The sequence below is a fragment of the Callionymus lyra genome, chromosome 1, assembly GCF_982586985.1.
Source record: "Callionymus lyra chromosome 1, fCalLyr1.hap1.1, whole genome shotgun sequence".
NCBI lineage: Eukaryota > Metazoa > Chordata > Actinopteri > Syngnathiformes > Callionymidae > Callionymus > Callionymus lyra.
The window spans coordinates 8,296,637-8,323,540 of record NC_141818.1 but is presented as its reverse complement, the minus strand read 5'-3'; the positions used below and the strand labels follow the sequence as shown (position 1 = coordinate 8,323,540).

The following is a 26,904-nucleotide window of genomic DNA, read 5'->3' as shown; positions in this document are numbered from 1 at the left end:
TTACTGTGGAGAGAAATCTTTGTCCACACGATCACAAACCCATCGTAAATGCAATACAATGCAACCACAAAAAGGTTCATTAATCATAGATTAGATTAATTAATATTAAATTGAGATTAATGTTAAAAAATCACTCATACCTTTATCTCGCAGACGATTGGATAAGGCAGCAGGTTGCGCAGCAGGATAGAAGGCCACAAGTGCAACACGAATGGAACGTCAAAGTTCTCGCCGACACCTCCCGTGTCTTTGAACGTGACGGCGTCCTTCACGGGCACCATGTTGATGGTCATGACGCCACCCGCCTCCTCGCCGTGGTAGCGACACTTCTGCTGGAGACGCGTCTCTGACGGCAGGCTGTTGATGTCTTCGTAACTGAAGCCCTCGGAGCAGTCGTACAGCGGCTCGTCGGCGCCGTCACCGAATACAGGCTGGAGGCTGAGCTCCGACCTGGTGGACAAGAAGAGAGACGTTAGAGTGGATGAGGAGTTGCAGGATTGTTTCTGGTTTGTTTTAAGAATAATAAATCAAATAATAAATTAACTCAAACTAACATTTTGTCTTGATTTCTCTGAGAGAAAACCTGAGCAGTAAACCCCAAACTAATTCGAAACTCAAATGTTAATTTGATTTTCTGGAACTCCTGTGTTGTTCTCAGTATTATCTTGATCTTTAAAGTATATACTTTTTTGAGTATTGTTTTGATTGTTTAAGCGCTTTGTGACCCTGGTCTCGAAAAGCGCTATATAAATAAATATTACTTACTTACTTACTTACTTTGAGCACATGTATGTGATATTACATGGTGATAGAATTACATTTTAAAAAGTAGAAAAACATACATCAACTCTACAGTAGGTGGCAGCAGAAACAAAAGTGTACAGAGACAGAACCTTTCATTGTGTTTTTTTTTGCTGCTTTACTTGTGTTAAATGTGCATAAATCTGGTTACATACTGCATTAGTGTAGCCATTCTTATTCAGATTTTTGCAGTAATTTGTGTGATATTCATTATACAGTTCAAAAACATAGGAAAGGTTGATTGGGGTACGAGTGTTTTTTTGAATTGTTGTGGGTCTTTGTGTGTCCTGCGACAGACTGGCATCCTGTTCAGGGTGTCCCCCGCCTCTTGCCCAAAGAAACTTGGATAGAATGCAGCCCCCTCCAACCCCCATGAGAGATAAAGCGTCACAGAATGAATGAGTGCTGTATTTTCTAAGTCTGTTGTTCATTGATGTTTTAATAAAGTTTTTTTTTTTTTAATTTAGATGTTTTTTATCTATTGACAACTGACAAACAGCAATATTCACAGTGTGTACATTTTTGTGTTGCAATTTCAATTGTATACAATTTGATTTTTAAATTAACAATTAACATAATTGATGGGGTTTGTTCATTTTTGTGTTGCAATTAAACTTCCGGCCACTAGATGGCAGCCGTTATTACGTCCTCCACAGCTAAAGAAACAATCAAATCCATCGAGATCCTAAAAATGACTGAGGACGAGAGGATACAGTTGGCTCCAGCAGCTTTTAAAGCTGATGTTTGGACATATTTTGGTTTCAAAACAAATTGAAGTAGTTACGACTTCATCAAAAGTCATGTGTTCTGTAAATTACACAACGCCAGAGTCAAGTATTCGACAATACTACATATATACGTTTCTATAGTATGACAACATAACATATTGTTGATCCTTTATCATGATTTAGTATGGTATCACCAGATTCTTACCAATACACAACTCTTCTATACAATGACTTACCACAACTGTTACCAACAAAATTTCAACTGAATCGCAATATAGGTAAAAGAGTTTTCTCTCCAGAGAGAAGTTATATTTGTTGACTCCCTCACATTGCCAGTGAAATTAAGTTAAGAATTGAAACATTAGTCATTATTCAAAAGACAAAGGCAACAAACTCATACCACAAGACAGACAGTCCACTCAAAATAAAAGTATATTATTGTCCATCTATATAGATGTCAGTTTAAGATAAGAGTAAAACTGCATTTGTTCCAGAGATAGACTCCTATATTCCTTAAGGTAAACTTTGTTTGGCCCGTGACTTTGAATTATATAAAAGATTTTGGCCCCTTGTGTGATTGAGTTTTACATAGTTAGTAAGAAAGACTAAATGAATGCTGAGAAAGTGTTGTTATAAAGGTGGTCTCACCTGTAGGAGTCCAGAGGAACACAAAACTCCTCTGTGGGAAGAGCTGTCCCCAAACACGTTGAGCCTTCAAAGACTTTGAATGGGATTGTGAAATGATTGATGATCTATATATAAAAAAAATCAGAAGAAAACATATACAATCAAACTCTTTATTGGGAGTAAAGTTGACATGATTGAAGCCTGTGACGTACCTGGAACGGAGAGCGAATCTTGACGTACTTGCTTCCCTCCACAGAGTAAATTTGACAGACAAGGAAGCGAGTGACGCCGGAGTCCTTGTGCGTAACGCTGTACATGCCTCGGCCCACTTTGATCAGCGGTATGATGCTGGTTGAGGTGTGGCCGGCCGGAGCTGAAGCAACAAACAAATCAGCAACTACAACTAAAATCACTTTTAAATATTTGTGGAAGTTCTAGAGATGTCGTGAGAGTCTCGCCTGGTTGGATGTAGTAGTCTTTCCCACTCAAGGAGATCATAGCTGAGAACTGATCGGCGTCTGTCGCGGTGAAATAATCCATGCCGAGGGTTTGGCCGTCCTGCAATTCCACCGTGTGGTCGTTGCTCTGCCGCACCATGGGTCGAAACAGCTCGCTGTGGCGGACGAACACAGGCAGACCCAGACGGTTCTTCACCACGAAGGGAGCTTCATCCGTCTGAAAGTCTTCTGATGTTTGTTTGGCAGCTTCAGCAAACGCCTAGAGAGAGGATGAGTTTGTCTTCACGGATGATGTCGCCTCCAGTAGGACATCTTTTTTTCTTACCGTTCCTAAATTACTCAGCATGGCCAGCCCACATTTGGAGAGCGTGATGTTCAGCTGGTCTTTACTGCTGATGACCATGACCGTCTTGTAGTCCGGGACGTGATAGTCGATCTCATCTGTGCCGCCGGTGTACTTCACTGGCTTCTTCTTCATCTGGTTGCAAGTAATGAGAACTTTAAATACAAGTTGAAAAAATGATGACTGAGCATTTGTTTTTACGTTTAACGCCAAACTCCAGGGTCTAAATCCATCTCGCGTCTCGTCTTCCAACGGCTCCAGCAGCGGCTCCCAAACTCCCATCACCTCATTGTAATAGTGGACCTGAACCAGACGGACTTATTAAGATGAAAAGAGCAAACAGATGCGACACGACGGCGATGGTTTTCCACACTATATACCTCCAAGCTAAGCTCGCTGTGCAAGTTAATGAGAGTGGACCAGTCTTTGACGTTCCCTTGGAAGCAAGACTTTGCCAGGAGCATGGGAACTGTACGGTGTCCGACTCCAGCCTCCAGAGTCACGCAGATGGACTTGATACTCAGCTGTTAAACAGAAGGACACCTTTATTACACAGGGTTTCAGCAGGTATCAACACACATTTTTAAAATTTTACTTTTTAAAAATATTTTGACAAAAAACATCTGACAAAAACCTGCCTTAATTTACAACTTGTGACTCATGTGATTTCACCGCATTGACGCATATTGTTACATGTTTCAAGCTCTTTCTGCAGATGCTGCAAAATGCCTCTGTGTGTTTGCCGTCTACAGACTTTTACCAGGTCCTGAATCACTCATCCTTCAACCACTTCTGCTGAAACTTGTGTTTCCCCAATTTTCTGGGCCACAGGGTCACAACACGTTACATTTAAAACATCCAGTGACGTGACTTTGTGCACCGACTGTTAAATAAAAAGACAGTTTGGTTCATCCTTTCTAACTTTACTATTTAATTCTGATTCAAATTTGATTTAGATGTTTGTATAATCAAAATCTATCATGAAAAAAAAGGTTTTTGTTCCATCAAGCTTACATAGTTAATCCACGTTTTTCTTTTAAATCAATATAATTACTTTTTAATAACCTACAGAAACAAGGGTTTTGTTGCACAGATGCAAGACGACCAGAAGTCAAATACCTGTAACGACTCCCCTTGAGGGATCAGAGGGGTCAACGACCCCGTGTCTTCATCCCTGGCCTCTTCCAAGAACCACAATTTGAGATCCTTCCAGCTGCGTTTCTCCCACAGATTGACTGGAACGGGGCTGTCAGGCTCCTCCTGAGTTTCTGCTGTGGGGGTCAGCACCGACTGGATGGTGATGACTGTGTTGATGATGATCGGCGACACCTGGACGAAGATGATCGGATGAGACGCGGAAATATTTTACCCTTACATGCTTAAATTATGGAAAGAAAACGTTTTATTAATACGCGTTATAATCTTTAATATAAAGCACTGACAGGTGAAGCTTACCATTGGTCAGTAGACACACCAGTGTCCACTCTAATGCATGAAAGGGTTAAACCACACGTGTCAAACTCAAGGCAACGCTGACTACGGTTGACTTGAACTCAAAGTAGATTAATGTCTGTGTTGATATTGTGATCTATAAATAGTGTCAGTGTTTAAGATAAGATAAGGAACAAAGACTAAAGATGTCAACAATTATACCAGCGGTGTGCAAACCTGTTTGGAGGAGGGAACACATTTGATAAAGAGAAATAAAGTGGGGACCAAATGTGAACAGGGACGAGAGTTGTCTCAGTGAATAATTCTAATTAAAAGCTTCAATATCATCAACCTTGTCAACACAATATTGTCAAATAATTCATAAGATTATTATATTTGACTCATGGTAGCTTCTGTGGAGTTTGAAAGTTTCGTTTTTTCACAAACATGTGTTTGAAAAATACAGTTTATAACAGACCTTGCGAAACAAAATCTGCTTAAGGGCGCAAATGATCCCTGTGGCCCTAATTGGATATGAACCTGAACTATGGGGAGACTTGCAATTAAAGTAAAACTGATCTTGGAGAGAAGGAATTTGGTGAAGAAGTAAAAAACAAAGAGATGATTAAGAAAGATTGAGACCCAAGAATGAGCAGACAAAATGGTAAATATAAATTTTGAAAAAAAAAAACTGCTCAAATATTTCACCCCCTTTATTGATTGAGTTAGACAACCCTGGGTTAACAAAAATCATTGGACTGGAAGTCATTAAGCATTTTTAACCCATGTCACAGCTGATACTAGATCATTTATATGGGAATAAATGCTTATATATACGGTGAATATACAATATAATAAATAATGTGTGTGATTCATGCGTGTACTTTGAACACCCACCTTCAGTGTCAGAGCATTGATGGACACCTCCATAGCCTGGGCAGAGGTGGGCGTCTGAGAGCTCTGGAAAAACACCTGGCACGGCTGAAGAATGGTGGTCAGGTTGTTCGCTCTCTTCTCTCTCAGGAAAGGACACGCGACGACCTGAAACACCAAAGACACACCGTTCCAATCGTTGTTTGGCGGAGTTGATGGTCCCGTTCATCTAGTATCAACCTTCAGGTCTTTGATGGCGGCCGTCATCTGTGAAGCCTCCGGGTCGGTCTTCATGACCAGCTCACACTGGGTGGTCATCACCAAGGCCGGGGCGTCGGCACGAGTCAGGTCGGCCACGAACACGATCTCGGGGTTCCGCACCACGACGTTGATTTCCGTTTTGGAAACAACAGCCGGAGCAGCTGGAGAGAAGATAGGAATAAACACAGGCGACATTAAATATTAAGCGTTCCCTCGCTAATCATGGTTTCACAGATTCCATTTTTTGCGCAGTTTTACACATTAAAATATATTGTATCAAGCTACAGTCAACACTCATTCTTTGATCAGACTTATACACGGATGATTTGCTTGAACAGCAGAAAAAACTTCAACACAACCACAGAATTTATGCACTCTAATCTAATTACCTCGACAATCTTAATTATGGTTCAACAAAAATGTTATGATGCCTTTTCTAGACATGCCTTATTTACTGAAGGCTGATTGGTCGCTACAATACAATATTTAAATTCTACATCCCTGTTGATATGTTAATAGTGATCGCCCTCCATGACTGGTTGGCTGGGCGGCAAAGCATTGTGTGAGCTGTTCACATCACTGTTACTGAGAGGGATGGATGCCTCATATGCAATGTTGGTGTTGCTAGTTCAAATAAATATAATCTATAAAGTAAAAAACTAAATTATTACTTTTCATTTAATGCAGGAGTTTTAAGACCATAACCCTCAACAATTGGACAATTGCATTTCAATAAAAGCCAAACGAATCCAGATTATATAAGAGATTATAAAAGAGTTCCACTGTGCAGTTTTTAAAACTTGCTTATTTAACTCACTCGTTTCTTTAGAAGCGGTCGAGGAGTTGAGGTTCTTCTTCTCTCCTGAGCCACTGTTGCTCTTGGGCTGAGGGGAGAAGCCCTGCTGTAAGGCCTTCATGAAGATGTCAGCCACCGTCAGCAGGAACTCCATGCTGGCGCACAGATACACGTCCTGCACCACCATGTCCAGAGTTGTGCCATCGAACCCCTGTCGGTAGTTCACCTCCACCATCATGTTCTGCTCTGCACCCGGGCGCATCGCCATCATCCTGCAAAGCACAGCAACACAGTCTTTCATTGACCTTCTCTATCATCAAATCAAAAATATGGAGATTGCTTTTTTTAAGGATTTTATGCAGGAAATTATAGATTATATTTTAAAAATGATTAGTACCGTGGTGTGACCATCTTTATCTGGGGTCTCTGATCCTCTAGTAGACATTCCGCCAGTCGGACTGAGGCCTTCATGGAGCTGTCGGAATACATGTGGACGGAGGTGGAGATGGTGCCGAGTGTAAACTCTGCCAGCTTCAGTGTCTCATCGTGAGAATCCATGTGCTCCAACTGAAATACAAGTACAATGATTGTCCTCTTGACACGTTTCTTTTGATATTTGAGTAACTTGAGTAACTAAAAAATGTCGAAAATAAACAAACTTTGTTCACTTTTATCAAGGGGAGAAATTTATTTATTTTAAAACAAAAAAAACATTTTTTACTTCATAAATCATAAATATATTTTTATAGAAAACAACGGGGGAGTGGGTTTAATTAGATTTTTGCATTTGAGTGAAAACAGTGTTCAAAAGAAATATATTTTAATGTTGACCAGTTTTCTTTAATATATAAAGATGAAAAATATCCAAGGTTCAAACATAAAAACATATTTAAGATCTTAACTGCTGAGAATCTGGTTTAAATGAGAGAATATGTCAAAGATCTTCTTTTAACACGAAGGAGAACCGACTTAAACCGGACGATCCTCAAATATGTCTTTTCCAACTTAAAACTTAATATGATTGTCTTATACATAACATAACGGTTTACACAATTAAATGAAAACATTATTTATTACTTTTTAATTCACTTATTAACTCTAGGAAAAATATAAACTCAAAGACATGCCATTAATATTAATGAATAATGGTGTAAATCATTGAACTATTAGAGTATTAGTATTAGTTGTGATTGTTGCACTTTCCTCCCCAAACACTAGTCTCATATTTATTCTAATTTAATAAAAAGCGGGGGTCAAAGAATCCTTACCTCATGCCCAGGGGTAAACAAAACCACAGACATGGAGTCGAACTTGAATTCTAACTTCAGAGTGCTCTTCAACTTGATGTTCTTCTGGTTCTCCACAACCGCTGCTATCACCACAGTGTTGCCTACGATCAAGTTAAAAACTTTGGTGACTCAGGCCTCAAATACATGGAAGTCATTTGCTGGACTAGTCTTACTGCTGGAAGGTCCGGTGGTTCCAGAGCCCTGGGATCCCTTGTTGGACATAGAATCCGATGGGTCGACATCGGGTTTAGGCGACACTGGCACGAGATCGTCGGACTTCTCTGACAAGTTTTCGCTCAGAGTCCTCAGAACCACAGTCAGGTCAGCCTGGCTGAGGAGCAGCTGTTGAGAGACACAACATGTTGTTCGTCTCAACTTCAAGCATCAGTGAAGGAACCACTGGTTACTCACAGTCATGGGCTTCAGGTGAGCAGTGATCTCGATGTCGGGTATAGAATGATACCAGTTGGCCGAAAGGTTTCTTTGAACTTCCAAGTCCAGACTGACGGGTTTCAACAGCTGCGTTTCGCCCACGAACCTCCCATCAACGAACGTTGTTCTGGAGATGACAACATAGAATGCATCCGTTATTGATTCAGTGACGGGTTTTATTATGAAGGCAGATTTGCTATATTATTTATCTATATTATTCAATCAAGTGCAACACAAATAATAAAAATACAATGGCAGGTGTTGGATCCAAACTCCCTTCCTCGAGATAAAGTGGTGTGATTTAGCACCTTTTAGCACATTATCTGGGCTCTTTGTTTTTCTTGAGGGATTAAATAAATAAGACATAAATATCCTATAACATGGCATAGACACAAGTAAAAAACTTCACTAAAAACTGGTTGAATAGATAAATGAATAATAATCTTTTTTCACTGTTATCAACAAAAAAACAACATCAAAAAAGTTTTCACTTCAATCAATAACAAACTAATTTAAATTGTTTTTCAATTCAATTAAAACTTTTTTCACTTTAGTTAAAAAAAATGTTTTTTTTCCAAATCAACAATAATATTTTAAGAAAAAACAGATTTTTCTAGTTGGAAAAAAACATATCTACTTTCATAATGAATTTCGTGGCTGACCTGTACATCTTGAGGTCCGTCAGCCGCACGACCATGATGTCAACAACGGGTGGGATGGTTGAGTCACTCTTGGAAGGCTGCTTGGCAAAGTGGTTTTTCACAGACAGCAGCCCAAGATCGGCGACGATGACGTTGGTCGAGGATGACGACTGCGGGAGGAAGATGACGGGAGCATTGAAGTGGACGTTCAGAGCGATTCTTGTGCTTCTCTCGGCCAACTCCTTCACGCCTGACGCCGCCTTCTCTGCAGCCTGAACAGTTACTTCAGCCAGAGCTTCTTTGGCCTCCTGGAAGTTGTTCACAAATGCCTTTGACACAAAAGAGAAATAAGAGGTGAGCATTAGGAACAAAATTAGTATAAAAACATATACAATTCTTAAACTCAATTGGCCAGAGGTCACCAGAGGTCAGATTTTGAGGAGACTAGGAACAGGCTGGGGATGTTTCAGCAGTCTTCTTTTCATGAAAGTATTTTATGGAGTTTTGTGTAGAATCTGGGACATTTTTATCATTTTCTTTTCAGTTATCTTAAGGTTAGGTTAGGTATAACTTTATTGATCCCTCAGGAGGTCTCCTTCGGGAAACTGTTTTTTTCCAAATTATCCACAGCAAATACAGCATTTTTTCATAAAAAATAATCAAAATAAGAACAAGAACAAAGAGAGATAAAGAGAAAGAACAAGATGATACAATCTAAGTCTAAAGATAAAGATAAAGAACAAGTTAGAAATCTGTTCCATCTTAACTATATAATCAAAGCTATAGAAATTATAATATTTGTGATATTTGTTCCTTAACCATCTGATGTTGAACAGAACAAAAAGGCACAATTTTATGTCAAAGGCTGCTCTAAATAATTGGAAAAATTATACATGCAACAATTTTAAGAAATATCCAAGACATTTTCAACTCTAAATGACAAACAGAAATTGTCAAAAAGAAAATGTGCCAATTAATTTGTCTCAATAAAAAAACATTAGTTTGTCAATCAATGATTTCCTTTTAATATTCTTCTGAAATGTGTTATTTTAAAATAAAAATGGTAAAAGACAATGCATTTTAACCAGCATCATGATAATAACATGTAAAGCTTTAAGATAAATAATATATAGAATGACGTTAGAAAAATCATTTTAAAAAGTTCAATATCGAGTGAAAACTCTTACCAGAATGGAGGAGAGGAACTTGTTGAGGAAGATGACCTGAATACAGCCAACATTCAGTTTAACGAAGGTATCGACGTTGGACATGTCCAGATAAGCGTCTCCCTCTGTGGCGTCGGTATAGTTCACCATTTGGAAGGCGAATACTTCCCTGTCATCGATCGACACGGCCTAAACCCACGACAGACAAGGTTTGACATTTAGATGAACAAATCATTATTATAATAGTGTTTTTATAATGGGAGTGTTTGGCTGCACCTTCTTGTATAAGGCGTCTTTATCACAGTCGAAGATGACAATGTTCTTCAAGTTTGCCAGAACTTTCATTTCTTTCTTCCTGAATAGAACTTCGGACACGAGACCTGGATGGACAAAACATTAAATATTTGTCAAATCTTAATATTTAGAAAAAAAAGATGCATTTAATTGGTGATGATTAATAATCGACCAAATAGTCACCTTCAATTCTTGTCTCTGAGATCCTGGCCTTCTCTCCACGGATGAAGATCTTCAGGCAGCGGAGATCAGCTCTGATGTGCATGTTCACCACGTCTGTCGTCTTCGAACCCTTGGATGCTATGAGACAAGGAAACCAGAGACACCAAATCAAATAAACGCATCGACCCACACCACAAAATCTGCACCACAAGATCCTCTTACACTTTTTCTTTGCAACTGCGGTTTCCTCTTTCTTTCCTCCCTTCTCTGCCTCGGACTCATCCTCCTCTTGAATGGTGGGGAGCTCCTCTGGGGCAGAATCTTTCTTGTCGGATGGCGGCAGGAGGTTGTTCAGAAAGTTCATGGTGTTCAGAAGAGCCTCGGTGTGCAGATGCACGTCCAGAGAGGAGAAGGTCACCTGAAAGAAAATCAATGCATGTTATACTTAGATGTCATTGCATTTCATTTGGCTTGCCACTGACCGCTGCAAGAGGGGGCGGCACATATAACAGCTGACTTTGATAGACATGTCAACATCCAATCATTTGATGTGTTGGTTAAAAGTTTTTTTTACAATTCTGTTTTTTCCAGACTTTAATAGACAAATGATTAGAAGACGCATTAAATGGTATAGCTTCGTAGTTTTACTCTAGTTTGTATGACTACGTGGTGCAGCTTCAAAGATTACCAAGCGTTTTGACATTTTTTTTGGAACACAATGTACAACATAAAATCAGTTCAAGGACAGTAGGCACAACCTCAAATAATACACAAGGTGCACGGGTTATAAGACGTTGATTTATGAGAGAATATAAGGATTTTCAGCGTGCCTTATAGTCCAAAATATACGGTAAACAGGGCTCAAAGATCGGCATCAAATCTGGTTCTGTGTGAGGTTAAAATAACTATTTTTGTCTTGCCTTGTTTTGATTGTAAGGATTAAATGGGACCTAGTTTTATTTCTTTTATATAGAGTTCTTAAAACGGTTACCATTCTAAAGATAACTAAATAACCTTAACTTACTTACTTATGATTTGACACTTTCATATCATTTAATTTAATGGACTCCATCTTAAATGTTTCTCTTCCTCACCTTGATCAGCTGCTCTGTACTGTTGTGGACAGACTTGAACTCTGGACCCGTTTTGTCCGCCTGGAAACAATAATTACAATTTGTGACCCAAAAATAAAGGGAAATACAATAAAAAAAATTAAAAAATCATTACCTTGACGTACTCCAGGGTGAGAAGATCAACCTCTACGTTGTCTAAAGTGGTGATCAGCTGAACCTGCTGATCTTCAGAATCTACATTGGAAAAGGAATCAGAAAAGTGCGTCAATGATTTAGAAAAATGACGGCACATCAACCCTGACACTGACCCATGTACTCGGGACACTTGAGACAGATCTCTCTCAGGTACGTATTCGACGTCATGTCGAACGTGCACAGTTTCAGTTCGGTGCCCAAACCTTCGATGTCCAAGTGCAGCACTGGGATCTCAATATCCTCTGAGAGACGACAGAGCTGGACGGAAAACTGGTCGAAAAAGAAAAGGGACAATAAATGCAAAGATAAATGTTTATGATTGGAATATGGATATGAACTCCTTCACGTACCTCACTAATTTCAAATGTCAAGATCAGGTCAGTCATGTTCTTTTGAGCGTCTTCTTTCAAACTTTTACTTCTGTGCAAGTCGGCGTATCGAAGAGGCATGGGATTGTCTGGGAAAAATGGCCGGTCACCGACGGGAGAACTGGGAGCATCGAAGAACAGGTCCTCCTCAGAACCTGACGGGCACGAAACACAGCAACAGTTTTTGCATCATTGAACACCAACACGTTAGCTACACATATAGTTGCGTTTACTTACCCAGAGACGTGATGCTGAGGGTCTCACAGGATTCGAAAATCATAGACGAGCGCTGGTCAATGGCTGCTGGTCTCCTGGGCGTGAGTTGTGGGGTGAACGACTGCTTATGCTGCAGATCAAAAATATACAAGTCGAGTCACATCTATCAAGTCTCTGACTATCATCTCAGGTTTACCTTCAGACCCGAGGGGCGAGCTGCAGCTTGGCTCTCTGGGAGAGGGATGCTCTCGACCAGCTCAAGAACACTTCGCAGCTTCACGTCAGATATACGAAGGGAGAGCAGAGGCAGCTCTCCGGAAATCTTGTGCCTGGTGACATCCGGCAATAAGTGACTCAGAAATTATCCTTAAACATGTACAAGTGATGGGAACTGGAATTAGCTGAACTGAAAGAGAAACATTGTGGCTCATGTAAAGAGAAGTCGCTACCAGAAAAGACTATTCAAATAGAGAGAACTTCTTATAACGAAATGTTTGAACTACGCTGAGAGAGAAAAACAAAACAAAAACAACATCAATAGGTGAAACTCAGTCACTGTGTCATTAAGACATATGTCCTATCATATAAGGAACATAGCAAAGCATTGTCAACAAGTATAAAGAGGCTTCTAACAGCAAAAGTTACGTTGAAGGAATGAAGTCAAGTTAATAGTGTCATAGAGGAGGAAAAACACCAAGAAAATGAAGATATATTGAGCCTTCAAGAAAAATAAAATAAAATCAGACGCGTATTTAGTTTTCGGAAATTACATTTTTTGTTTGGCCTGTGACTTGACAGCTCGAGAATTTATTCCCATTGTGTGATTGAGTTTGAAACCCCTGAGCTATGATCTGCCATGAAAAACATGACTTCAGTTAAGTGAAGGATTGTTAAACATGTATCTGAACCTCAAATATACAAACCAAGTTAGGACTTTTAGGACCAGTTTAACAATCAACTGAGCAAATTCCACTAGAGAAACACACGTATATACTCTTATATGATATAATTAGGATGGAAAAGACGAATACATTTCCCGATGTGTATGTAGCAGATGCTTTAATCTAAAGTGACTTACATCAAATACTAAGTCTTTTATTAACGCATTCACATAGTCAATCACATGTTGATGGGAGTAGACTGCGAGGCCAGCTCACCATCAGCATCAATCAGGGTTAAGTAAGTAAGTAGGTAAGTAGCTAAGTAAGTAAAGGGTTACTTGTAAAGCGGAAAAGGTGGATTAAAGCGGATTTGTAGGTGTCAGGAACACAACAACTGAATTTTATCCGATGCTGGAATTAAACTCACAACTTCTTAGACCACTTTATATCCCCCAAAAATTATTTATTGAAATTAACTTGTAGTTTTATTTGAAATGCCCAAAACTCCTTTACTTTTTCAGTTAAGCGATTGTAAAAAACCTTGTTTCATTAACACAGAAATATTGTCTTACTTTGCCATGCGAGAGTCTTTGACGACCATAGCCCTCCTGAAGACAACTTTTAAATCCACGGGCTCCAAGATATGAAGAGGAGATTGTTTCTGTTTCCTCGCCATTTTCCAGTTGCCATCTGTTAACGGTTTGACAAAAATGTCAATATTAAGACCTCATTTCCAACATCAATGCATATGAATAATATATCAGTATCTATGATACTAGCTACACAAAAAAATGGAGATATTCTCTACCTGGTTTGCTGTAGAGGAACTGTAGGTTGGTCAGCTGAACATCGAAGCTGTCATACGCTCTGGACATGATGTCTTCGATGTTGCTGGAACATGCCGAGAGCTGTGGCAGATGCTTCCTGCTTTGACTGGACATCTAGGAAAGATCATTATTTCACCATGAATATTTGTAAAAGTAAACTGATTGTATTTCGATTTCAATAAAAACTATCTGACCTTGAAGTGTCCAAGATCTAGCAGCAGGATGTTTTGAGTGCAATCATAGTAGCCGGTCTGTGGAATGATGACGTACGAGGCCATCAAGTTCACCTTCACGTCCATAGTTTTCTGTGTCTCGATCACATACATCAGTCCTAAAAAAGAGGAAATACATTTTACTTCAACAAAAGTGGAGTCACTGCTAAAAGGTTAACTATTTTATTCTGATTCTGAATATTAAATATTACATCCCATTGGATTATTTTTTGTGGATTTATTTATTCATTTATCTAATAATTTTATCCCTGTAATTTTGTTAGATTATTGTGCATAAAATTAAAATAATAAAATGTACCAAACAAAACAGCAATTAACCCTTTCTTAATTAAAAATAATTATTTATTTCAAACGTACAATTTTATATCTTCCCTGAAATTGTATTATTAACAATGTGAATTATTATTAACAGCTGAAACTGCAATGTTGTAATATTTGCAGTATCTTGTTTCATATTTTGAGCTTTTCTATAGTAATTTATTATTATAATGTGACATATCTACATTATGCCAAGTGGGACAGCCTTATTTACGGGTCAGAAGGAGTTTTCTACATTAAACTTTTACAATACACCTCCTATGAGAAAGTAAATACAGAAAAATGTATCATCTCAATTGTACAGCAACAGTAGTTGGATTCAAGATAAATAGTCTTGATTATAAAAAAAAAAGAATTGAGGGAGGATTACAAGGGAGGAATCCAATACACAATCGATGTCCCTAAAAATAGATAAACTATCAAATATCTGGCCAAAGATGTCTTGGTCAGGAAAGCAAACAGTGAAACCAGAAGAAATATCCTCGTCAGCTTCTTTGACTCACCAGTGGACGTGCGATCTCGAAACTGCTCCAGTTTCATCAGTGTGGCGTTCGTGAGCTCATCCAGCTGCAGATCATTGGGAGGCATGAAGAACGCAGACAAGCTGTTCACTGTGACCTGAAGGAACATTAAAAAAAAAATGAATACATGAGTTTGAATTGACAGTGACGGACAACTCACAGCATCGTAGATGATCTCCAGTGGCTGCGACTCCACGTGAAGCCGCTGATTGGCACATTCATCCAAGGGGTTGGTCTCGAACAGAAAACTCAGAAGATGGGTTCCAACATTTGTCGCAGCTTTTCGTGACGACAGGAGTGTGGGAGCGGGATGCTGGTTGGCCTTACCGGTCACCTCGAACAAAGTGAGTTCAGCGGTGACTCTGAAATGATGAAAAAGAAAAATTTGTTTGTCAAAATCCTAATTGAACCATAAATATATAGTCTTAATACGAGACTTTTTATCTTCAAAATAAGTACTTGAGAGCTTGTGCTCCTGGTCTCTGTGTGAGGGTGGATGTCAGTTCTCCTACGATCAACTTTATGATCTCATTTATGTCCTTGCTGTCCTTGATGGACACGGTCAGTTTCTCCATGTGGAAGTTCACCTTCATGTCTTCAAACTTAAAATAAAAAAAAGCAACATTTCAATAATAACATTTTTCTGCAATGAGAAAAAAATACATTTTAAATATTTTAACGTCTGAAAATGGCTCACATCCTTAGGCAGGTTGGGGTTGACAGCCGTGTCACTGTATCCAATGGCAGTGTAGAGTTTGGCTTTTTCAGCGGGAGTTAAAAACTCGTCGAAACCTTAGTGAGACAGAAACAACAAATGACAAACTTGCTTGGATGCATATTAATACTATAATATTCATAGACAATATCAAATCATTGTAAACAATCTTTCTGTCCATCGATAAAAAAACAAAGAATATAATGACATCACTTTTAAAAAAGTTCATTAATATTTAATTATTTCAAGGGCTCGAGGGGGTTTCCTTTTACTATACTATGACAGTTTCCCTGCAATTAATCTTTTTAAAACCCAATATATCCTACAGTATCGCAATACATAGCAACACACACCCCTAACAATTACTACTTGGACACTACAACCAAGTTGGTATTATTACTTCATTTATTTAAATGGATTTCTCGTGAATTAATTCAACAGCCTCACTGAAGCAAAGACATGCAGATATTAAAACATGAATGTTTTTCAGAAATACAACCTCCTGATTTGACATCTGTTGTTTGTGCTTCAGCCTCTCCTCCCCAGTTCCACATCCAGTTTATCCAACCCTGAGACTTCTCTTCCTCCATCTTCAGTCCTGGGCGGTAAATACGCAGACCTGCTTTGCTTGCCTGGAAAATAAAATAAAATAGTTAGGACCTAAAATCTTAATCGAAACATAGTATAATTATACATACAATTTACAGTACATACATATAACAGTAGTTTAAAATAACTGAGAAGTAAACTCCTTTACCGACTGTACTCTAATCCACATAATAAACGGCAACAACGAGTGATGTGAAAATACATTTAAATAGAGCAATATTTCTTATCAAGATATTGTACCGATATTCAAAAACACTGTATCTTCTTTTCATTGGACTACAAATGTGTTGATTTAAGTGCGTCTCAAATTGGTCAAGGATCTCTATTGTATGATCAGTATGTGTCTGTTTGTACAAATCTCTCTTTTAACTGAAATGATGTTAAGCCTTCGCCCACAGAAGTCTCATCCTCCAAGGAACTCGTTGTATAAACAAAGCGAGGTGTGATTACAGCTGCAGGCTGGAGGAGGAGCGAAGCCATTATTACGTCATAATTGACTCTTCTCTCGTAACCTCTCTTTCGCCGAGATCTCAGACGGGAGAGGAGTTTATAAAGTACTAAGTTCAAAACATGGTCATGATGAGAGACTCTCTGCATCTTGGAGAGAAAGACTTAAACATTTGAAACATGTGAGTGAGTCAGAACAATTTAAAATCAAAAGAATATATTTAATTGGTTCCGCTTGCATTTCTTCTCTTGTGAAATACAAATATAGATCCCTATGTTTGAATTAAGTAAGATAATGTGAAGCATGTAACATAATTGTGTGTTTTCTATTCTAAAACAGGTTTTCCTGCAAAATTTCTCAAATATCCAGATATTAATGTCAACTTACCTCCACCTCTGACTGCTGTCTGGCCAGAGTGATGTTAAAAATGTCTAGGTTTCTCTCGGTTTCCTGGAAACACAACAAGGAAAATAAAAAAATGATTTATAATTTGTAGAAAAGAAGAAAGAAAAGATATTTCAAAACAATATTTCTCAAAAGGTACAGTTCTACAAGACGACAACAAGGATGGGAAACAACAAACATTTGTGTTAATAAGGACAAATATTTTAGTTTCAAATAAGAGTTCTGTCACGAAACAAACAGTTGCTCTTAACAAGCTGACACATCCACCGCTTAAAAGAAAACAAGAGAAAAAACAAACAATGACTCATTCAATCTTTCAACCAAATGATTCCACTTTCCCTTCTGCACTCATCCATCCTCATTTCCTGTCATCAGACTCACGTCATACCATTTAAATGCGCTTTATGAACATAGGTTTTACATAGAGAGGATTGCGTCATTGCAAATATGGCCTTGAAGATTGTGTAACATTAAACCAATCCTTAGAGCCATAGAGTTGTATATAATGTCATAGTAAGTGATTATTAATCTTAAATTAGATGAAAATAAGTCAAAACAAGTATTAGTAGATACTGTTTGTACCTATCAGCAAATACTATGCATCTTCAGTCTCACCTGTAGCTCCTTCAGAAGCTCCTCGGCGGGTTTTTTCGAGGTGATCTTGATCTTGTAGAGCTCCCTGTACAGTTTCACCATCTGCCTGTGACGACGGATGTGATGCCACGACCACATGTGAAGTCGAGGCTTCACGTCAACCTCCATTATGCCCGTGATGACGTACCTCCACCTGGACAACGATCACAGGACCAAAATGAGGACAAAAAACAAAACCATGTACACACAAATTTACATATCCTAAATATACTGGACCACACGCTGTCAAACATGCTTCAAACTTGTGGTCCGGGGGCCAAATCAAGTTTTTCTATGTGGCCCCCCCGGGATGGTTGCCTTAATATCAAAGTAGGTTAATATTAACGATAAGTAACTGATAATACTACAACCGAGAGGAACTGGAATTAAATTGTTTGCGGAAGAAGGACAAACATAAAGATAATTAAGATTAATTGAACTGAAAAGACAAATCTCAAAATCAGACTTCATGTTAAGTGAATACATTTTGTATTTTCCGAGACAGAGAATGCAAAAAAGATTTTGGCTCCTTGTGGGACCGAGTTTTACATCCTGTTATAGACAAACACATAATTTTTTCTGCTTTGTTGTTACTTTTATATTTTAATGTAATCATTAAATAAAGTGAACATAAATTCACATTTGTTATAAATGTAGAAAATCCAATATTTCACATAATTAAAGAGCAAATTGGAGAACATGTAAGAAGAGTAAAACTCATTAAACCTTGAAAAAACTTGACAATTTTAATAAATTGGATTTTTGTTCGGATGAGATGATTATATTTTTCAAAGCACTAATTAAATATTACCTCTGAAAACACTGTAGAAACTTTTCATAGCTGATAATCCCAAACAACTGTGCATATAAAATTTGGAAGGACATGCTCACCATATGAAGGCATTTCTGTGAACTTGAACCACGGGTCTGTACTTCCTGTACGGCAGGTTACGTGACATCATATCCACTGAACCCAGCAGCTCCAGGATGCTGATGTACTGAGGAGGCACATTTAATGGATGTTAAAAGGTCACATCAAATTCCTCTCGTACCAATCAAAACAAAAGATATCTTACCTGAGGCCTGTTGAGCTCTATGGCCACCTCGCTCAGATTGACCATGAGATCCACTTTCGGCGAGGAGAAGTCCACGTCAGACCTCGGGTTCATGCGCAGTTTGGCGTCGGCCGAGATGGGCCGAAGGACTGTGTGGAAAATATTAAAGTATTTTTAAATTTGGTTTACTATACTATATATACTACTATATACTGTAGCATCATTCATTTTTATACTCACTGAAATCGTGGCTGATGGGACCAAAGCTCTGAGGATCCATGCTTCCTTTGAGTAATTGCTATGAAATATAAACAGTGACAGGATTTTTAGGAGTGTAATTTCTCTTCGAGTATTATATATTTTCCACAATAGTAAATAGAAAGTCCCTGCATTATTCAAGTTATCCACCAGCCTTACATACAAAAGCACATAAAGGCCTCTGAGAGTAAATGAGTTCTAAAATGGATTCCTGGAGATGAGAGGAAACAACATGATGATAACAACTCACCAAGGCCTCGTCTGCGCTGTTATTGGAGAAGAGTACGGAGTTGACATTCCAGTAGGCGTACAAGTTGTCTAATTGAACCAACTGAGAGGAAGGAAACCACACAGCAATTAGGGCTTTGGATGCGCTCGCACAAAAAGCCTTTGCTAGACCGAGACACTCAACAACATACAGTAGATTGACACTACATTGGGGGGAAATGTATATTATGTTGAAATCAAAACCATTTGTAAATATTATGACCAGAGAACTATTTTGTATCACTTCAGAATTAAAAAAAAAATGTATCAAAATGTAATCTGAGACGAAGGCAAATTGAAGTACTACACAATTATCCCCAAATTAAATTAATTGGACAAAACCTGAGATCATTTTTTACTGTTATCTTGGATAAACAAATGGAAATGGTTCTACTGTTTACTTAAATTAAAATAAACTGAGTTAATAAAGATATTTTTCATAGCATGTAAAACAAAAAAAAGTTGTATTAAATATATATAGAAATAAAATAAAAGTTTTTTACCTTGAAAAACAACTTTGCATTCTCATCCAAGAGACTCGGGTTCCAGTTCTTATCCGACGTCTGAAAGAAAAAATCATCGATATTTAGATCCTCATTTCTGCACAATAGCTGACATCGTGTTTTACCTGAAGGCTGAGATTTTTAAGAGACACTCCGAATGACAAAGGGCAGTTTGGGTTTGTGACCTATGGCAGAGTAAAGTCAAACAATTGACAAATATAAAGACATATTTGCTGGATAAAAATCACTTTATTCAGGCATAATATACTTAGAAGCAAACGTTCGACTCACATCATCTTCATAGCGGACGTGAATGTCGGAGATCTTCACTTGGAGATTTTTGATGACCTGAGTGACAAGTTTTTCCACGAAAGTGTCCTGTTTTTCAATCTTCGGGTTTTCTATCAAATTAAAAACATTAAGTTGAATTAGACTTCAAACTATTGCTTCACCGAATCATGCAAACAAAATAAAAAATATATATATATCTTGCCTTGAAATACATTTCATTGTGATCTTGACACATTTATCAATATTTTTTAACTGGTAGATGTTTGAAAAAGTCTGTAAACGGTTTGTTGAATCTACAAAGGCGAGACCAGTGTGAATGTTTATGAGTGTAAATAATTCAATATTCTTAGAAACAGAGCATCAGGTTTTTTCATCAACTTGTTTGTTCCAGAAATTCACTTCCTTCAATATTTACCCTGCACTCAAATCATGCAGGATATAAAAAAAAAGAGAAATGAGAATGACTTTTATAGCACAAATGTTGCAATAGAAGCAAATGCATCAAAAACAAATACTTGTGATTGAACACACAGCTACTGTAAGAATCCAACCTTGCTCATAGGCCTTCAGCTTCGTGTCCTCTATCCGCTGAAGTTCTCTCTGTCGAGCCTCCTGAAACTGCCTCTCTTCCTTGTCCGCATCGTACTTGATACCTGGAAAGAACAATGTTTGAAGTTATTATTTATAATTACAGTTTAAAGCACATTAATACATTTGAAATGCGTGTTTGTTTGACCGACATGCACTTAGGCATCATGAATAAGTGAAGAGACGTCCATTACCAGAAGTAGAAATTCTCATGGATGCTGCCAAAATCCATTTACATGTTACTCAAAACAATTATTCATGAGTGAAGATATGAGAATAATTGTTTGGTGGTGGTGGAGGCAATAACTTGTTGCTGCTCAGTTCACAGCCATTGCATACAAGTAAATGATCTTTATATAAGAGATATGTAAGAGAATGGATTATGAAAATGTTTTTTTATTTTAATTAGAAGTTAAATAAGTGGTGGATATTTGTATTTATGTGTAAAAACAAATGGACTTCGCAAGAGTATTATCACAAGTTATTTTGTGTTTTTAACAGCAATACAGTAATAATTATAATCTTTTATTATTATACAGTTTCAGTAGTTAAAATACGAGTATTCGCTTTAGTTCATAATCATAATTACTGTGCAAGAGGTTGGATGAACCAATTTTGAGATTAATCTCTGCTAAATTTTAACAACGAAAGGTCTAGCTTTTACTTTAAAATCTTAAACATGATTTTCATTTACAAATCAGCAACATTATTCATAAACATAAATATATAAATTATTTAAAATGTTGTGACAGACTTTAATGATAACCCTTGAATCCCCATAACTTAAGGTGATAAACAATCCAAACAACTCTTCTTACTTGCTGTCGGGACGATGAGCAGATAGACGCCCTCTAGCGTCGCCTCCACTGATTGAGTGTAAAGATATTTCCATGGAATCTTTAACTCCAGTCGACCTGTTTCAACAAACACACATAGTTAAGAACAGTCTCTGCAAACAATCTTTGGTCAAATAAACTGGGAGCGTAGGCTTGTACCTATATGTCCAGCTTTGACTTTAAAAGGGATGTCAAGCTGACTCTGCAAAAAGAAAATATATAGATATAAAACATATAATAAAATCAATGCTTGTTGACATTATAGGTCATCAAAACTTACCAAAGCGTTCTCTTTTATTTCAAGGTTTCTCAGAATAGCATCACCTGTGGCGAGGTAAAAACACATTTTCATTATCATTTATTGCCCAAAACAGTCACATCTCTCCCTGATAAAGGTCAAATACCTCCTCACAGAGGACATGACCAATAATGATGATATTGTATCCATTTTTTTTCTCATTCTTATAGTTATGCGTTACCATATATATATTATAGTTTATAGATTAATAATGTGTGTGTAAAATGACAATGTAAAATTAACATGTATATATTCACAGCGTTTGTTTATTTTTGAGGCTCCAATGAACTTCTCTGCAGCTGAATTTACATTTAAATCCTGCGGGTTCCCGGCGATGACTGGGGACGAGAGGATACAGTCGACTCCCAGCAGCTTTTAAAGCCGATATTTGGAACGTATGTTGGTTTCAAAACAAATGACAGCAGTTGTGTGGTCATGTGGTCTATAAATTCTGCAACACCAGAGTCAAGTACTCGACAATACTTCACATATATCCTTGTTACTACAGCATCAAAATATATCATGTCATTGCTTCTGCATCCTGCTTTCATATCATAACGCCATCTTTATGCCACTGCACACCCCTTTTTTATTCAGTTTGATCCACTTTAACTGTAGATCTTCCTCTCTCTTTGCGCTTAATGGATCTACTGACTCCTTCAAGAAACATCTTAAGACTTTTTTCTTTGTGCAGGCTTTTCCTTGATTTTCTGGAACTCCTGTGTTGTTCTCAGTATTATCTTGATCTTTTAAGTATATATTTTTATTAAGTATTGTTTCGATTGTTTAAGCGCTTTGTGACCCTGGTCTGGAAAAGCGCTGTATAAATACAAATTACTTACTTACTTACACTTGTCCAGTTGTATCTTTTTTTTTTTATAGTACTTTTTTATATCATTCTTAGTAGGTCTTTTAGCTAAGTTCTTTTACTGTAAGTGTTGTTGTGTCCCTGAGTCTAAACTAAAAATACATACGTCATATATGTGTGTATATAATCATCTCAAAACAGTAGCTCAAAACTAAACAACCACACATTTAAAGTAATACATTTTAAGTCAGTGTCAGATGTGTGTCAAAAACAATACACCCAAGTCAAGACGTGACACAAATCTGAGGATAATCCTGTGAATAAACACTAGAAGCGACATCTTTCTAGTCACCTGAACTCAGGTGAGTAACAGTGAACAGGGAGTGACGTGTAGCTGCAGGTACGTCCTCACAAAAACTCACAATGTAGGACAAGAAAAAGCTTTTGCAATGACTTTTGCGACAAATTCGTGCGGGTGACTTGAAAGGTCCTGCCACTGACCACATCCTCCCTGGTCCACGTCAAAGTGACACTGACAGCTGAGGGTCTCACGCTGCGGCTAAACCCGCCACTGACGCCGTGCGGCTAAGCTAACAAGCTAACACGTTACACACTCAAGTTCACCGACCTCCCCATATTCCGAGGTTCAGCTGCGAGCTGTCGAGGTTCACGACGTAGTCCCCCAGGAACCTGTTGAGGACGTCGACCACCACGCTCTCGAAGACCATTTTTTGACGTTTCCTCGTCTATCCGTTCATGTTTACATCTGAGGGGCGAGTTCTCTTCAGGCGAGAGATTAGGACGTCCTGGCGAAAGGGGCGGTGACGTGACGTCATCCGAAACGTTGTCACAGTCCGGAAGTTGTTGTTTTTATTATATTATTTATTAAATATATTTAAATATTTATTATAAGACTTAATGGTGTATTATAAACACCAATATAAAAATAATTAGTATTGTCTAAATATTTTAATGATCCGCCGCAAATTGTAGTTTTAAATTGATTAAAACTACAAAGGCATTTTATTTACGTGATTTACTTACGGAGTCGTGCGTAAACTTAAAATATTTGCTTTGCTTTTTTTTTCCTGTGGATTTGTTCAGCTGTTGTTGTTGGACAATTATTTTCAGTTTCAGTTCAGTTTGTTTTATTATTTATCTCCCTATTTTTATGTGTATTTACCTTTGATCACGTAGTTATTTTATGGATTTGGTGTGTGCACATTTGTATAGGACTGATGTATCCATGTCTGCAATCAATCTTGAATAAAATAAAGAAAATGCTTTATTATTATGTAATAAATATGATTTCAGTAAAACTTCTAATACATTATGGCTGAACTATTTACAAGGCAGGTTTTGTGGCTGTTATTTGTTTTGAGCTGGAGGAACAGGTAGAAAATTAACTCATTTGAGAACACATTCCTACAAAAATATGAAATATCTTATTATTTAAAATGTACTTTTATGTATGTGGTGCAAATAATACATCCAAACTATATACTTGTAGTTAATAACAAAGTAATCAGTGGTTTAAAAAAATGTAATAAAAGTTACCTGATCAAAACACTATTACGACAGATTAACAACAAATAATAATAGTACATGTAAAACCATTAGTTTAAAGTAAAATATACCTTTCAAACAGTGAACACCCAGAATACACTCAATTAGTGACATGATATACGAATATATTCCAAGTCATTACATCTAAAAGGTCCTGCTAGCAAGTATTGATTATTATAGAATCTAGTTTAGAATTTTTTATTTTTTTTAAACACAGATAATCTCCAATCCTTAGTGTTAATAAACCAAAGCAAGCTTCCAAAATTAGAAAATAAATTAAAACATTTTGTGGGAATTTGAATTCTTCCTCGGCTCTTATAAGGGTTTGAGAGATTGTATCTGCTGTCAGAGATCAGAGTCTTTTCTAATAACCAGAGCAACCAAAACATTAGGAGGAATTAATTGAGAGGAATTATAGTTTTATTTAAAATCAACAACAACAATCATGCCATTAATTTAAAAAAAAAGTTTAAAAAAAGTAGGTGCTGATTTTGCGTAGGAATTTCCAAAACAGGGGAACAGTGAAAAGGAGTAAAATATTTCAAATACTTTAACATTCTTTAAACAGCTTGTCAAATTAACAAGATACAAAAAGCACCCATTTAATATTGAGCAAGAGGATTCCTACGGGTTTCCCCAGCCAACACTCAACTAGGGGTGAGTATTCGCAAGAATCTGTCGACATGAAACGTATGACGATACAGAAGCAACGATACGTTATATTTTTATACTGTACAAACAAAGATATATTTGTAGTATTGTCCAGTACTTGACTCTGGTGTTGCAGTATTTACAGACCACATGACTCTTGATGAAGTCGTAACTGCTTTCATTTATTTTGAAACTAAAATATGTCCAAACATCAGCTTTAAAAGCTGCTGGAGTCAACTGTATCCTCTTGTCCTCAGTCATCTTCTTTTACCTGTGAAAGATACAATGCCATCAAGCGGCCAGATGTTTAATTGCTACAAAAAAATACCAAAAGAAATGTGAAAATGTGCATGTTAATTGTAAATAAAATAAAATAAAAATGGAATTATTTAAAAAATAAAATACTTTATTGAAATATAAACCATAAACAAACGATTATAAAAAGTAAAACATTATAAGAAAACGTCAGTACAATTTATTTTTTTATCGAGAAATGCTGTTGAATATCTACACAGTATAGTGGTAAAATAAAATCAAACAATAATTAAGTGTATTAATATTTTCTCACACTTCTACCCCTATTCTGGGAAGACAAGGTGAACATTAGGGTCCATAAGAACAAACACACAGCAGACTTTCATTTTTTTTCTATTCTTTTCTGAGGGTGAGCAGATGACAGAGCGGTTTGCTGACGACCCCGATCACCGTCGCCCTCCTGAGTGCCCCGGCCGGGGGCTTGTCCATCACCTTCACCCTCAGCTCCAGCTCCAGCAGGTCCTCCCGACTCAGCCCGGTGAAGAAGAAGTCCTCGTTGAAGACGGGACGACGGCAGTTCCTGACCACGGCGCTCCACTGCCGCTGCAGCTTCCCCGGCGTCAGACACACGCTCACGCTGCAGTCCAGAGGCCGAGGGCTGCCCTCGTCTCGCAGGTCCTCCAGGGACACCAGCCGGATCCTGACGGTGCAGCAGGACTCGGAGACCAATCGCTCCGCCGAGAGACAAACCTGACCACGGCCGTGTAGAGGAAGCACATGTTCCTTCTGCCATCTCTCCTGGCACTGGAGGACCAGAGGAGGAACTGGTGACCCATTCTGTCGTCCAACTTTACCTTCTATGAGAGAGGGACAAGATGTTTCCTCTTTCAGATGAGTGACAGATGTGTTGGAGGCAAACTTTTCTGATTTCCCTGATGGAAGCAACAGGTGATAAAAGCTCCTCTGGTGCCGAGTCGTCACGTCTCTCCTTGACGGCGTATCTTCATCCAAAATGTACTTCGTGCATCTGATGTGGAACAAAGACTCTTTCCTCCGAGTGTTGGGACTCTCCCGGATCCCGGCCAAGCCGTAGGCCTCGGCGGAAAATGGCAGAGGTTTCTTCGGGATGTTCTCCTTGTTCTCCATCATCTCCTGTGAGGAGAGATCGGTGGTCCAGATGTCTTCTTCTCTGCTCCTCTTGTGGAGCCTGGGCGGGAGCGAGAACTCTGGGATCCTCTCCGGGGTGATGATGTTGTCGTGTAGTTTGTCCCTCCTGAAGGTTTCTCCCGAGGTCCACCCCATGTAATGATTCAGCTCCAGAGGAACGCTCTCCATGCTGCTCCTTATCTTCTCCAGAACCCACATTGTCACACTGAAGTTACATAAAATAACATTTTAAATATAAACATCTGTTGAGAAGAGGAGATTTGAAACTCACCCGGGTGGAGATGTTGAGTCGAAACCAGGCTGTGCATGTGTGTGATGGATGCGACCGGGGCAGGGTTTTTGAAGAGGTCAGGCTGCATCACTGCTCTGCCCCCCCCCCCCCCCCACGTGCGTCAGAACAACAGGCTGTGCACGTACACACACACAGGTCTGCTGTGATGGGATGTGGGCTTCACAGAAAACACATCATCGCTGACATCTGTGATGACGTGAAAAGGTCTGCCCTTGATTTTGAATACGATATCATTTTTAAATTAAGACAAATTTGTTGTTAAAGTCTAATAAAAAAGACTGCTTTTATGGTTAAAAATACAACTCTACTGCTGTTGACCTCTGAC

General features: G+C 38.2%; 2 protein-coding genes across 4 annotated transcripts in view; both read right to left on the bottom strand.

Moving 5' to 3' along the window:
• The window catches only part of vps13a (vacuolar protein sorting 13 homolog A), a 38,361-nt gene extending 14,935 nt beyond the window's left edge, over positions 1-23,426 (bottom strand). For all 3 annotated transcript variants that reach the window (XM_087791719.1, XM_087791728.1, XM_087791737.1), the window contains exons 1-48: positions 23,277-23,426; positions 21,823-21,866; positions 21,702-21,744; positions 21,525-21,620; positions 20,670-20,771; positions 20,119-20,228; positions 19,953-20,012; positions 19,828-19,887; positions 19,308-19,388; positions 19,040-19,097; positions 18,821-18,948; positions 18,636-18,742; positions 17,727-17,898; positions 17,094-17,156; positions 16,149-16,281; positions 15,632-15,726; positions 15,394-15,536; positions 15,095-15,296; positions 14,917-15,031; positions 14,057-14,193; positions 13,844-13,976; positions 13,608-13,725; positions 12,351-12,483; positions 12,176-12,284; positions 11,921-12,093; positions 11,684-11,840; positions 11,530-11,609; positions 11,397-11,456; positions 10,525-10,720; positions 10,324-10,440; positions 10,123-10,226; positions 9,868-10,035; positions 8,702-9,009; positions 8,019-8,166; positions 7,781-7,949; positions 7,587-7,708; positions 6,716-6,885; positions 6,340-6,590; positions 5,502-5,683; positions 5,286-5,429; positions 4,077-4,286; positions 3,338-3,481; positions 3,159-3,260; positions 2,940-3,092; positions 2,615-2,873; positions 2,369-2,529; positions 2,178-2,281; positions 141-450 (exon numbers count right to left, since the gene is read on the bottom strand). In XM_087791719.1, coding sequence (XP_087647845.1) covers positions 141-450; positions 2,178-2,281; positions 2,369-2,529; positions 2,615-2,873; positions 2,940-3,092; positions 3,159-3,260; positions 3,338-3,481; positions 4,077-4,286; positions 5,286-5,429; positions 5,502-5,683; positions 6,340-6,590; positions 6,716-6,885; positions 7,587-7,708; positions 7,781-7,949; positions 8,019-8,166; positions 8,702-9,009; positions 9,868-10,035; positions 10,123-10,226; positions 10,324-10,440; positions 10,525-10,720; positions 11,397-11,456; positions 11,530-11,609; positions 11,684-11,840; positions 11,921-12,093; positions 12,176-12,284; positions 12,351-12,483; positions 13,608-13,725; positions 13,844-13,976; positions 14,057-14,193; positions 14,917-15,031; positions 15,095-15,296; positions 15,394-15,536; positions 15,632-15,726; positions 16,149-16,281; positions 17,094-17,156; positions 17,727-17,898; positions 18,636-18,742; positions 18,821-18,948; positions 19,040-19,097; positions 19,308-19,388; positions 19,828-19,887; positions 19,953-20,012; positions 20,119-20,228; positions 20,670-20,771; positions 21,525-21,620; positions 21,702-21,744; positions 21,823-21,866; positions 23,277-23,376 — 6,534 coding nt within the window. In that variant the 5' untranslated portion in view covers positions 23,377-23,426. The remainder of the gene's footprint in view (positions 1-140; positions 451-2,177; positions 2,282-2,368; positions 2,530-2,614; positions 2,874-2,939; positions 3,093-3,158; positions 3,261-3,337; positions 3,482-4,076; positions 4,287-5,285; positions 5,430-5,501; positions 5,684-6,339; positions 6,591-6,715; positions 6,886-7,586; positions 7,709-7,780; positions 7,950-8,018; positions 8,167-8,701; positions 9,010-9,867; positions 10,036-10,122; positions 10,227-10,323; positions 10,441-10,524; positions 10,721-11,396; positions 11,457-11,529; positions 11,610-11,683; positions 11,841-11,920; positions 12,094-12,175; positions 12,285-12,350; positions 12,484-13,607; positions 13,726-13,843; positions 13,977-14,056; positions 14,194-14,916; positions 15,032-15,094; positions 15,297-15,393; positions 15,537-15,631; positions 15,727-16,148; positions 16,282-17,093; positions 17,157-17,726; positions 17,899-18,635; positions 18,743-18,820; positions 18,949-19,039; positions 19,098-19,307; positions 19,389-19,827; positions 19,888-19,952; positions 20,013-20,118; positions 20,229-20,669; positions 20,772-21,524; positions 21,621-21,701; positions 21,745-21,822; positions 21,867-23,276) is intronic.
• Positions 23,427-25,513: 2,087 nt separating this feature from the next.
• LOC148087840 (C2 calcium-dependent domain-containing protein 4C) lies at positions 25,514-26,485 on the bottom strand. The gene has a single exon (XM_087809881.1). It carries the CDS (start codon positions 26,483-26,485, stop codon positions 25,514-25,516), a length of 972 nt encoding a protein of 323 aa, XP_087666007.1.
• Between the last annotated feature and the right edge of the window lie 419 nt (positions 26,486-26,904).